General features: G+C 44.8%; 1 protein-coding gene across 2 annotated transcripts in view; it reads left to right on the top strand.

The window, feature by feature from the left end:
* Positions 1-11,576, top strand: part of kcnn3 (potassium intermediate/small conductance calcium-activated channel, subfamily N, member 3) — a 37,626-nt gene extending 26,050 nt beyond the window's left edge. For both annotated transcript variants that reach the window (XM_064354577.1, XM_064354587.1), the window contains 4 exons: positions 1,425-1,535; positions 6,718-6,845; positions 8,261-8,330; positions 9,337-11,576. In XM_064354577.1, the coding sequence (XP_064210647.1) occupies positions 1,425-1,535; positions 6,718-6,845; positions 8,261-8,330; positions 9,337-9,600 (573 nt within the window). In that variant the 3' untranslated portion in view covers positions 9,601-11,576. The remainder of the gene's footprint in view (positions 1-1,424; positions 1,536-6,717; positions 6,846-8,260; positions 8,331-9,336) is intronic.
* Positions 11,577-12,867: the final 1,291 nt, after the last annotated feature.

Here is a 12,867-nt window from a genome sequence, read left to right on the forward strand (position 1 = left end):
TTTTTTCTTTTTTTGCCCATGAAAGTGATTGTAATGACTTTCTATAGGTGGAATTCTCATGCTCGTTACCATGACAACACTGAAGGCCAACACTGTCGGAATATACCATTGCCCTGAGGGGGTAGCAGGTGGCAGGGGACCAGGGGGTGGGGAGTGGGGGGTCACTTATGTTTTTCAAAATAGATTTTTTTCATCTCAGTGTTTTTGTTTCTTCCCAAATAATGTTGTACATTATAGCAGTTTTATGAGCAGGCATTTTGTTTTGAGAGCAGTCCAATCAATACCCTGCCATTTTATTGTCCAAATAACACAACAATTATGTGCAATGAAGTACGCAATAATGCTTTATTATTCTCAGCATGAAGACTTAATTTCCTTTAATAAAAGACATTTAGTGTCTGTATATTTCTATCTAGTGATGAAAACCAATGTGCTTAATGACCTTTCTCCATAAATTAAGCAATTAAATTTTACAAATGAGGGCAGATTTTACTGAGTGCAAATGTTATCACATTTTAACTTTAGAAATTAAATAGGAACTGCAGTATCATAGTAATACTTATCCTTGGTGCTTTTCACAGTTATCTATTTTAACGAGCAGTGTGGTGTTGTTTGGCACTGGCGATGATGCAGCATTGTGTGTTGTCCGTGTCTTTGTAACTTCCTGTTGAGGCTTTGAGTTAATGCATCGTGCTTCCCTTACGTTTCCTTTATCCAGTAGAGCACATTGCGACGGGTCACGGACATTTTCTACTCATCCGAAGCCTTTTTGAGTGAGGTTCCTGTGATCTTTTTTGAACTCCTGTCCACGGAGTGCACGCACGCGTACGCTCCCAAATACACACACACACACACATCAACCACACATTCAATTCATTTCTTTCATAGACTTACTATGCATGTTCAGCAGCAGCCCCTCTGCATTGTGTCTCTCACAACAAGCTCACATGTTCCCATCCAATGCAGGCCATGAAGACTCTCTATATCTATACAACACAATATCTCTTTTCTCTCTCTCTCTCTCTCGCTCTCCCTCTCCGTCTCTCTGTCTGTCTCTCCCTTTCTCCGGTGTTACTGTACTGTGCTGGTCTGGCTGCAGTCTCTCAGTCTCAGTCTCTCACTATGTGTGCTCTCCCCCTCTCCCGGTGGAGTGTTAATGAAATGTGTTGGATACATACCATGCTAGCAACCCTCTCTGTCTTCTGTGTAATGGACTGTCATCCCCTGTTAATCAGTCTGCTGGAAGAGCATAGATTTGATTAACTTTTTCTCTCTCCCTCTTTCTCTCCTCTCCTTCCCTCTCTTCCCCTCTTTCTACTTCACCCCCCTTCCCCATATCGATCATTCTTGTTCTTCTCCTCTCTGTCTCCCTCTGTCTCCTCTCTCTCCTCTCCTCTCGCTCTCTGCCCCTCTGTCCCTCCAAGGGGGCCGGCTGCACGGCGTTGGTGGTGGCCGTGGTGGCGCGGAAGCTGGAGTTGACCAAGGCGGAGAAGCACGTCCACAACTTCATGATGGACACCCAGCTCACAAAGAGGGTAAGGTTGACCCAATATTGACACCTGTGCACAAGCTGGGCCTCATAAAACGTCTGCCCTGTCACGCTCCTTTGGGACAGCATACGCCCCTGCAGGCACGTAGCGTTATCGCTACTATATTTTATGTCCCATTGAGAGGGTGCTGTGGTATGTGGCAGATGGGAAGACCATGGTGCGGTTTCCCCTTGAGAGACCCAGAACAGGCCTGTGTCCGGAGACCCCTCCGCGCGTTCCGCCATCCGGCAGCGGAGTCAGCGTCGCTCGTGTTCACTCGGCCCCTCTCAATTTTTCATGTTGCTGAAAGACCAGTGTTTTTAAAAATATCACACGCCATCAAATATGTAGGAACCGCTATGACTGTGCGGCTACTGGCGGGAGGACAGACTGATCGCTAATTGCAGCACAGATTAATTATCGATTACGGGCTCGGCTTGCCTAGTGATCCTCACAGAAAATGGCGGAGATCCCCCACGAGCACGTCCCTGGAGTTTAAATGTTCGATAAGAAGCTGTGAATGTTTTTGCATTTTGACCAGATGGAACAGTCCAACCGCTGCTTCGACCCATAAAACGCATCAGCAGGTTGATTATCAACATCGTTTGATATTTTTGTGCATTTAACTATTTGATTACTCCTGAGTTGCACGCTGCACGTTTGTGTGAAATACTATATGAATGCCTAAAACGTGTTGAAACATGAATATTTCATATTAGGACAGATATTCCAGTCCCACGACATCAGATGAGCAATGTTCTTTTATTGTACTATCGGTTAATATTTCATGCTATACCACTATTGTTGCTGAGGGTAATGCGACACATAAACCCCTATTCACAATTTCTCTGTGTGTATTTAGAGTTTTTTTTTAACTTTAGCAGTGTTGGCTACGCTACAATTTTTTGTGCAAAAACATAGGAAACCTGGTATGATTTCAGGGGGTCATGTTTCAGTGATTTCCATTGGTCACATAGTCTTAAATCTTGCACTCATGAATTGGAAAGGCTATTACTTTGTGTACACATTGTTTTGGAAATTCCATTATTACAAACTGTTAGAGTTTTTAGTGAGTAAACTGAAGTATGTCTCCTCTGTCACATGTTACGTTTGTGGTGCTCAAGGGTGTGCTGTGTCCTTTGCTCTGTGGCCCTTGGCAGAATTTTTTAAATGACATAGAGTATACATAGACTGCCCTTGTCCGTGCCTTAAAATAGCACAGGCCCTTTTCCCCCCTGTACCTGACATGAGCAGAAGCCATTCGTCCTGAACATATTGAACTGCCCCTACGGTATCGACAGTACCCAGTGGAACCTTTCTCTAAAAAAGAAAACTTGTAGCAATTGAGCCAACACATCAAAGTGTGCAGTTGTATCAGGCACCATATGTGAGTTTGGGTTAACAGTGTCCCCCAGCTCGCTTTTGCTGGCTTTTTCTCGACAGTCCCAGAGTGGCAGTTTGTTTGTTATTTGTTGAAGTGAAGGGGATGCAGTGCTTGGATAGAAATAGACATTTTGAAAATCCAGTGTCTTTTTAGCACACTTGCAAATATGGGGAATTCAAGCTGCTTCCACCGTAAGTAATCCCATTTAACAGTCCAAAATGAGATGTTAATTAACAAAGATGCACCTGAGGAAAGGGAGCTATTTGCTTGCTGGCATTATTGCATGCCTGCTTTTATTTGTGGAGGATTACCAAAGTACAATCCAACACTAACTTTTTCTACTACGGTGTTTTCGGAAGTGTACTTCTGGCCGAATTAATGACTCTAGTGTACCCACAGTGGGGTGCAGCTACAAAGACAACGTTGTACTTCTACATGAAGAGTAGCCCGGCTGGGTGTTATATATGTTTCCAATACCTCAGGCTGCGAAGGAATTACTGCTGCCATCGAGAGTGGCGCTGAAAGAAAAACTGAAGCGGTTTGATCTGTAGCTGGAAAAAAAAAAAAAACAGGATGGCTTAGACATTAAAGGAACGCGTGCGGTACGGGAGGAGGGACGGGAGTCCCAGGCCGGCAGCTCCTGGGTGAGATTATCAGAGGTGATATTTGGGGAGATGTGAGCGTCTGGCTCTTTACCCGACAGTGACGGTGATCGCTCTGTCTCGTCACATGCGTTTCGGCTGTGCTTCGCTGTGCTTCCTGCTTCCCCCTACAAACTTCAGGTTGAGTTAAGCGATTTCTTCTCACCGGAGAGAAGCCAACTGTAAATGTCACAATACAAAATATTTTGCCTCCCCCCCCCCCATGCATGCCCTTAGAAATTTACTGCAGTGTCTGCATCTTTTCAAAATTTTCCAGGTGCTTTTGATTAAGTGTAGAGCCAGCGTTGCACACATAAAACATGTCTTCATTTCTTTTTCATGACATACAGTGCAGGAATTAAGGAGAAAATATTTGCAATTATTCTGGTTTTGACATTAGCCGCCTTGCCGTATGGATTCTGCTCAGACTGTCAAAATATTAAATTCCACACACTGTTGATTTTATACTACAAGATAATGTGTATGTGCAATGGCAGGAGCAGTCATAAATATTAAATATCGGGAACATTCGCATTCATATTGATGAATCTGAAAGTTTCTGTGAAAATGTGCATGCATGCATTTTATGATCTAATTTCATGGGTACAGTCATTCTATAAATCAGGCCTGGCTGCCAGCAAAGCTTATTTTGCCAATGCAATCAAGATTCCACAATCCTTTAAGAAGTGAAAGACTGAACAGCAGTCCTCAAAGATGACAAATCTGTCAACACTCATTAAAAAACATTCTTTTCCTGAACCAGAACATGGCTGTAGATGAAGATGTGACTAGAAACGTTCGACAAAGTTCTCAGAAATAGGACCTTAGTTGTCTATCCTGACCAAAGTCAGGAGCATCATCAGAAATATGAAAGATAAGTAATGTGGCGGCTTTCGTGAATGAAATACCTCAGATATTCTCCCAGAAGGCAGAGATCACACCAGATACCAGATCTGTGTCATCAACCTCAAATTCCGGAGTGGTTGTATAATCTCAATAACTACAGGGGCACTCTGGTTCTTACCTTTGGGAGCAGTGCATCTCCACCATGGGGGAAACCATTACTGGCTGTTTGCCTTCCCCCACTCTCCCACGAGGAACCATAGTCAGGGGCTTCATGTTTCAAGTCCAGGAAATGACTTGCAATATCTCTCAGTCTCCGGTCTTCATCAATCTGACCAAAGCATTTGATTCTGCAAACCACAGGCCCATACAGAAAACACCGCCCTTGCAGATTCGCCGTTGTACTGATACTTCACCATAATAACACACTAACAACAGTGATCGTAGTGGAGTGTAGCACAGTGGGTAAGGAACTGGGCTTGTAACCGAAAGGTCGCGGGTTAGATTCCCGGGTAAGGACCCTGCCGTTGTACCCTTGAGCAAGGTACTTAACCTGCATTGCTTCAGTATATATCCAGCTGTATAAATGGATACAATGTAAAATGTAAAAAGTTGTGTAAGTCGCTCTGGATAAGAGCGTCTGCTAAATGCCTGTAATGCAATGTAATGATCTGTAGCGGGAACTGAACAGCATTGGAGGTGAGAATGGCAGTTAACTGATGTTCATGTCATTGTGCTGATACTCAGTCTTCATCCCCACCGTAATGCACCTTATTGGTGGGGAGTCAGATCTGTGTGCAGAATGGACCGTAAACTCAACCTCAACATTCTTGTCCAAGACAAAGACTACAATCTATATGAAAACAAAGGGGGGACCCTTTTCTCTCTGTGGAAGGCAGCAAAGACCCCAAACCCGGAGTCATCTTCTCATAAGCATTTATGAATGATTATATGCAGCTAATGAAGTAGTCACGATTCAAAGAACACGTTTGCCACATACTGTATGTTTGTCCTGGCTGTTGAGCACAAATCTATTTTTCTGTGAAATAGCTGGGCTGAAGAGCTTTGGGTGTTACATTTTTTTGTACCACAAGAGCCCTCTCTGTTCTGGAATGGCATGCCATTCTTGCCATTTCTTAAATGGAGTTCCAAAACTACCGCGTGGCTGAATAGACCCTTAAACTAAACATTCTTTCTTATTCAGAGATTTTTATGCAGGTTTAATGGAGAAAGCCTGCATAGCTTTGCATCCGTCTCTCTTCAAGGACAGACATACCGCAGCTGCAGAAATTGAACACAACCAGCCTTCATATTCTGGAGGGAAAGAGTCTTTAGGAATCACGACGTGGCCGCTGAAAAGCCGCTACTGAACGGCGCTGCTTTGATTCCAGCTCCGCTGCGTAGATCACACACACACACACCACAGATTGGAGAAGGCGTTGAAGCTGTAGTCACCACCAGTGCCGTATCAGGAAGGCCCTACAGATAAGCTGAGAGAACTGGCGCGCAGACATTTGTGTCTCAGCAGTGACGAGCCCCAGCAGCTTTTAGGGCCCAATCGCCCACACCCTGCTTCCTGGACAGGTCACGTGTCCCACATCCCAGACTTCCATGTCCCCACAAAGCCCTTTTTTTCTCACTGCTGACGGAGGGCCAGCGAGCCCGAGGACTGAGAATGCGCTTCAAAGACACCCTGAAGGCACACATGAGGAAGTGACAGTCATACTCGCCTGCTGCAACACCAGTTGGAGTGTACTGTAAATTGAGTAAGGCTCTGTAAGGAGGGGGCTCAGCAGTTTGAGACAGCTTAGTGACAGACAAGAGGGAGTAGGAAGCAGGACCGAGAGGCACAAAGATGTTACGGAATATCTGACACGGCGGTTCTCTGCCTGCTGCTCCTGGAAACATCTGTCCTTGCTTCTACAAGATATGTGCGTCTCGAACCGGCCCCCACACAACCGCGAGAACTTCTTGGAAGACAGAAGTGCTTATTTCCAAACAATCACCTTCTCGTACTGCTGCTGTGATCATTGATCCTCTGGGCACTCGCAGTGCCATGCAAGCTAGCAGATGAATATCTTTCCTGCACGGCGTGTTTTTGAAGACATAAAATAGGAATCAATGTGATTATCGTTGTTGGCATTACGCTTTTTGTGAGGAGGAAATGGTGACATAAACATGATCAATATTCTCATTAGCAGACGCGGCTGTTATCGGACCGAGGCTCCCGCTCATCTGTGACCGCTGATGGTTATTGCCGTACGTGATAAGGAGTTTTATGTGTGCTGACAGTGTTGCTCGTTAATTTGATTTTTTCCAGATAAAGAACTCCGCGGCCAACGTGCTGAGGGAGACCTGGCTGATCTACAAGCACACCAAACTGGCGAAGAAGATCGACCACTCCAGAGTGCGCAAACACCAGCGCAAGTTCCTGCAGGCCATTCACCAGTGAGGCCCCCAACAGCACCCCGATATTTACTGTACCCCAACATACCTGTAGAGCTTATAACACACCAGCTGACCTTCAGTGCACCCCAGCACACTGATGGTCTGTGAAACTGACAGACGAGTGAGGTTTAATGAGTCTAATAAGGAGTGGAACAAAAAAATTATCAATCAATTGACACTGAGCCTTTTCCTACAATGTTCGGTAAGGTTGGAGAACAGCGAGGAATTTGCGAGGCTCTTGAATAATTGCTCTATGCAGAACATATCAGGATCCTTGATATCATTAGGTTTGTACTTATGGATTGCCATCTTCAATTCAGACTATGGGTTTTTGATATGGTTTAAGACTGTAGATTGTGATGGTCATTGTAAAACATTGATTGTGCTTTCATAGAACCTTTTCTGTGTTGATTTTGAGGTATGTTTGAGGTCATTGTCCACCTCAAGTCTCTCCCTCCTGGGCAACCAGGTTTTTGGCGAAAATATCCTGAATCTTAGTGGAATTCATTATACCAGTGACCTTAACTTGAGCCTCTGGACAACAGAAAGCAAAACAGCCCCAAAGCATCTATGATCCACCACCATATTTGATGGTGGGTGTGAGGTGCCATACATGGTGATAATGTACATGACCCACAAAGGTTACAATTTTGTCTCATCTCACCAAATCATCCAGTTTTGTTCACTGTTGCTCAGCCTAAGGGCTTTCTTCATGCAACTCTTCCAAAGAGGCTGTTGATATGGAAAATGTCTAGGTGCTCTCAGGAAGGGCTTTCTTTGTGCAACTCTTTCAAAAAGGTTGTTGGTATGGAGGTGGTGTTTTGTGGTTTATTTTGAGACTTGGTGACCTCAAGATGCAACTAAACTCTGAAGTTCTTTAACCTTGGATTCTTATTTGCCTCCCTCACTAGTTTATAACTGTTACAGATGTTTAGATTATTGCCTTAGTGGTGGTTAGTGGCATGTTTAACCATTTATGTATTGTATTTTTTAGCCATTACCTGATTTGTGTTGGGCAGGGCTGCCCAACCCTGTTCCTGGAGATTTACCATCCTGTCAGTTTTCACTCTAACCCTTACAAAGCACACCTCGTTAAACAGCTAGTGATCTCCTTGTGATACTATTAGTAGAATCAGGTGTGCCAAATTAGGGCTGAAATGCGAACCTACAGGACAATGGATCTACAGGAACAGGGCTGGGCAGCCCTGGTGTAGGGCAACAGCCATCTGTCTTTGTCCATCAGGACTGATTGTCACTGAACCAAAGTGCATATAGACATTTGATGTCCACTAAAAAACACCTACTCTACGCCAATACTTCTCATTATGTACAACACACAGCTATGTGTTATTCTTCAGCTGACATAATGAACTGATGAACTGTTGAACTGATGGTGCTGTTGTGTTTGTTTCCAGACTGCGCAGTGTGAAGATGGAGCAGAGGAAGCTGAGTGATCAGGCTAACACCCTGGTGGATCTCTCAAAAGTGAGACACCGCACACCAGATATCTCTCTCTCTCTCTCTCACACGCACGCACGCACGCACGCACACACACACGCTCACTGACACAGGAATATATCCGTACAACACCCACACACATTACGCAAACAAATGAGCATTATAAAACGCTTTGACATTGTGACTGTGCTCTGAGACAGGGCCATTTTAGGAACCTTTACATTGAACGTGGTGTGAACACAAATACCCTGAAGCATGTAGAACAAAAATACACAAGCTAACACACAATAATGCACAATGGCAGGCTAACGCATACCTTTGTACCCCCCCCCCCCCCCTTTAAATAGATCTCAGCATTCCGCTGTTTCCATGCTGACCTGTATGTTCCGGTGCCTTTGAGTTTCCTAGCAACCAGAACAAGTGTTAAAACCGGGATGACAGAGTGAGAGAGAGAGTGAGAGACAGAGAGCAATGAGGGGTGAACGAGTGTGCGCGCATATAAATATTTACTCTGTGTGTGTGTCTGTGTGATGTTCTGTCTGTCATTTCACCTATGGATTCTTATTGATTCATTCACCGGAGTTGCATCAGCCTCACTGAAATGAACAGTGCTCTGGATAAGAGCATCTGCCAAATGCCTGTAATGTAATGTAATGATATATGGGTGATATTCTGTTGTCTTCATATCTGTTCATAAGTGCTTGACTTCAGTGCATTCTTCACGGCTGTGCTGTTCGTTAAACTCCCCTAACCTACTTTTTGTTCTTTCCTCCTTTTCCTTCCTCCTGTCCGTCTGTCTCCTCTCCTCTTCTTCATTATGCCTACTCCTTTGCCCTCTCTTTGTCTACCCCACTTCTTTTTTTCCTCATCTCCCCTTCCTCCATCTCCCCTGCTCTTCTCTCCCTCCACCCTTTCCTCGCTTCTCTTTGCCCTCCCCTTTTGCCTGCCCCTCCCTCCCTCTCCTTCCTCTGCACCCCCACCCCCCCCCGTTGCCCCCGACCCCGCCCCCTAACCCCCCCCCCCCCCCCCGCAGATGCAGAGCGTGATGTACGAGCTGATGTCGGAGCTGAACGACCGCGGCGAGGACCTGGAGCGGCAGATGCTGAGCCTGGAGCAGCGGGTGGAGCAGCTGACGGCGGGGTTCAGCGCCCTCCCCGCCCACCTGTCGGCCACGCTCACCGCCCAGCACACCGCCCTGCTGCACCTGCTCCGCGACCGGGACGGCAAGGGCGCGGTCGAGCGGGCCGCCGGGCCCGAGGCCGAGGGCAGCCCCAACACCAGCTCCTCCAGCTGCTGAGGGGCAGCCCAACACCAGCTCCTCCAGCTGCTGGGGGGCAGCCCAACACCAGCTCCTCCAGCTGCTGAGGGGCAGCCCAACACCAGCTCCTCCAGCTGCTGAGGGGCGGGCCCAACACCAGCTCCTCCAGCTGCTGAGGGGCAGCCCAACACCAGCTCCTCCAGCTGCTGAGGGGCAGCCCAACACCAGCTCCTCCAGCTGCTGAGGGGCAGCCCAACACCAGCTCCTCCAGCTGCTGAGGGGCAGCCCAACACCAGCTCCTCCAGCTGCTGAGAGGCAGGCCCAGGGAGAGGGCGGAGCCAAGGAAACCGGGGGCACACAGATGGAGGCGGAGATATGTTTTTTTGGGGGGGGCGTGGCTTGGAAAGGGGTTATGAGGGCTGGGGGTTGGTAGTGTTCACTAAGAGCAACGCCCTCAGACTTACTGAACAGCCTACCTACTGATTAAACAGGGAGAAAAGATGAGTAGGGTACTGGGCCTGGGTGGGGGGGGGGGTGGACAGCAGAGGGGGGTCTGCTCGGTATGAAACACAGACGGGAATGAAAGTGGGACAAAGGATAGAAGCTCAATAACAGTTTGAAAGCGAGGCAGACAAGAAGCGATAAGGAAAATAATTACCTGAATGCTGAATGTTTTAATGAAGACTGGACTATCTCAAGGAAGATGTCTCTGCCCCCCCCCCCAGATCCCCCACCCCCTTCCCCCGAACCACCACCTCCCATTTGCCCATCAGGAATGAATAACAACGGCTTTTTAATCTCACAATGTTTTTTCTATGGTCTTGCTACTGCTAAAGAACAGCCCTTTAACAGGAATTTCAGTAAATAGGTTTATACAGCCTAGTGGGTTTTGCACTGGATTCAGAAATACACTAAACAACATGAAACACGTCAGCTCCACATTTGTCTCTCAGACAATGACGCTATTTATTTGCACAACGCAAACCTACACAAAGCCCATGATATCTATTACTGTTCACCGCGTTCCCGGATAACTCCCAAGACAAAATATTACATAATACAAAAACAAACCATTCACATAAAACGAAAGCACACGCCAATAAAGTCTTCAACAGCCATACTGCCGGCTCTCTGTACCTGAAGAACCGATGCACGCTCACTGTTTACTGTACGCGAATGTACAAATCTCGCTCTCTCCGTCTCCCGCACAGACCCACACGCACATGCATTTCCTCTAAATCTTTGCTACCAAAGTGCTCTCTCTCTCTCTCTGTGACTAAAATGATTCCTCTACTAAAGCCAGAGAAACAACACAGAGAGGGAGGGAAGGAGTGATTGAGATTTTGTGTCCTTTTGCAGTTCACTGAAGATCTCTCGGGAGAAATGAATAGAATATTAAAATAAAGACAATACGGACCGCGCCTTTTTTACAGCCGGCTGGACTGTAGATTGTGTTGAGACGGACGACCAAATGAAGGACCCTAATCAATGGAAGAAAATGAAAAGCTACAAAACGGAGACTTCAGAGAATCACAGATATAAACTGGCTCGGGAACTGTAAAAGAAGAATATCAGGAAAAACATGAAATAACTGACAAGGAATATTATGTTGTTATAGAATATTTAAAAGACTATTTTTCTTCTGACCCCAATCTATGAAGATTACAAAAAATAAAAATAAATAAAAAACTTAGTCTTATAGCGACTCCCTGTGGCCGAAAAACTGAATTACACCTGCTTGAAATATTGTACAATATACAGTTACTGAAACTTAGCTTTGTATTGCTCAGTTTTTTACCATTCAAATATTAATAAAGCAGTTATAGGTGATATTTATGATTATTCAATAGTATTCTCCTTCGTAATGAAAATTATTATAAATGTATGAAAAACTTTAATAATACTTAAATACATATTATGAAAATTATGGATAGGAGACTGGTGCCATTTAAGGTTGAAATTATTTTGTAATTTTATTTTACCAGAGAGAATTAATAAAGTATATATCTATATTACATTTATGTTGTTGTGTGTTTTTCTTCTTTGGGTGTACACACAATCAAATATATTGCAGATGGGTGTCCAAGGGTGTCTGCTGGTGTGGATGCAAGTTTTTGATTTAGCCAGCACTAAACCATCAGATTCTACTTCTAATGGTCTCGACTGAAGACAATGATTAGTTAATTAGTATAATCTGGTGTTGAAGTGCTGGGCTAAAACTAGAACTTGCACCCACATCGACATTGGACACCGCTGTTCTATTCTGTAACTGGGACAGCAAGCTGATTAAAAAATGTTGATGATTAAGTCTAACAAGCTAAGTGGAGAGTAAATTTGCTATTTGGTATTTTTTCTGTTGTATTTTGGTTCACAATAATCATGCATGTTCGCATGCAATTTTTTTGTGGTCCAGGTGAATAGGTTAATTTTTCATTTTTTATTTTATATGTAATACTAATTATTTTCTAAATTAACCCTCATATTCGTGCATGCCCAAGCTTATTTTGTCTTTTTGTATTCAAGGTATTCTGTTATTTCCACATTGCTGGTGCTGCAAATGTGTTGGCTGGCTACATTGTTCTGCTGTTGCCACTACTTTGCTTTGACAGCTATGAAATTAATGTCTGTTAAGTATGCTCACTTGTCAGTCAACTCTGTGGCTCTCCCACGAGGCACTCCTAACATGAATTTAACAGTAACCAATTGCAGCTGCTGTAAGTGGCTCCAGCTTGGCCTAAATTTAACTGCCATTTTGAAGTCTCTGTTGCACGCATATATTAAAGGATGTTACATGATGCTGATTATCAAGTATTACTGCTGAGCTTGGGCTAGTACTTAAAGGGGCCACATCTCAATACTAAAACAATAAACAAATGCATTTTCACAAATGAGTAACATATTAATTAAAACAAATGTTTTCTTTTAAATCAGTGTTTTGATGTCATTCTATTTTGTATTTTTGAAGTTGGAGGCAGCAGCTATAGCATCTCTCTCCTCATTTCTCCTTCTCTCATCTTCCTTTCCTCCTCTTCTTATTTCACTCCTCTTTCTCTTGTCCTGTTCTCCTGGGTGTCTTCTGTGTTAAGTTTATGCCTGCTGTGGGGACAGGTTAAGGATTCAGGCAACAGGGAGAGTTTGAGCTGTACAAAGAATGCTGTGAGACTGACAGGAGAACCTGGAAGTAGAAGGTCTGGTAAAGTTGTGCATTCGCATTTTGCTGCTGTTGTTATCCCAGTGTGTGTTATACCAACTAAAGCACAGACATTTCGGTGTTACTACAAGTACGTGCTTGCATGTGCGTGTGTG

This window comes from Anguilla rostrata, chromosome 1 (assembly GCF_018555375.3).
Source record: "Anguilla rostrata isolate EN2019 chromosome 1, ASM1855537v3, whole genome shotgun sequence".
NCBI lineage: Eukaryota > Metazoa > Chordata > Actinopteri > Anguilliformes > Anguillidae > Anguilla > Anguilla rostrata.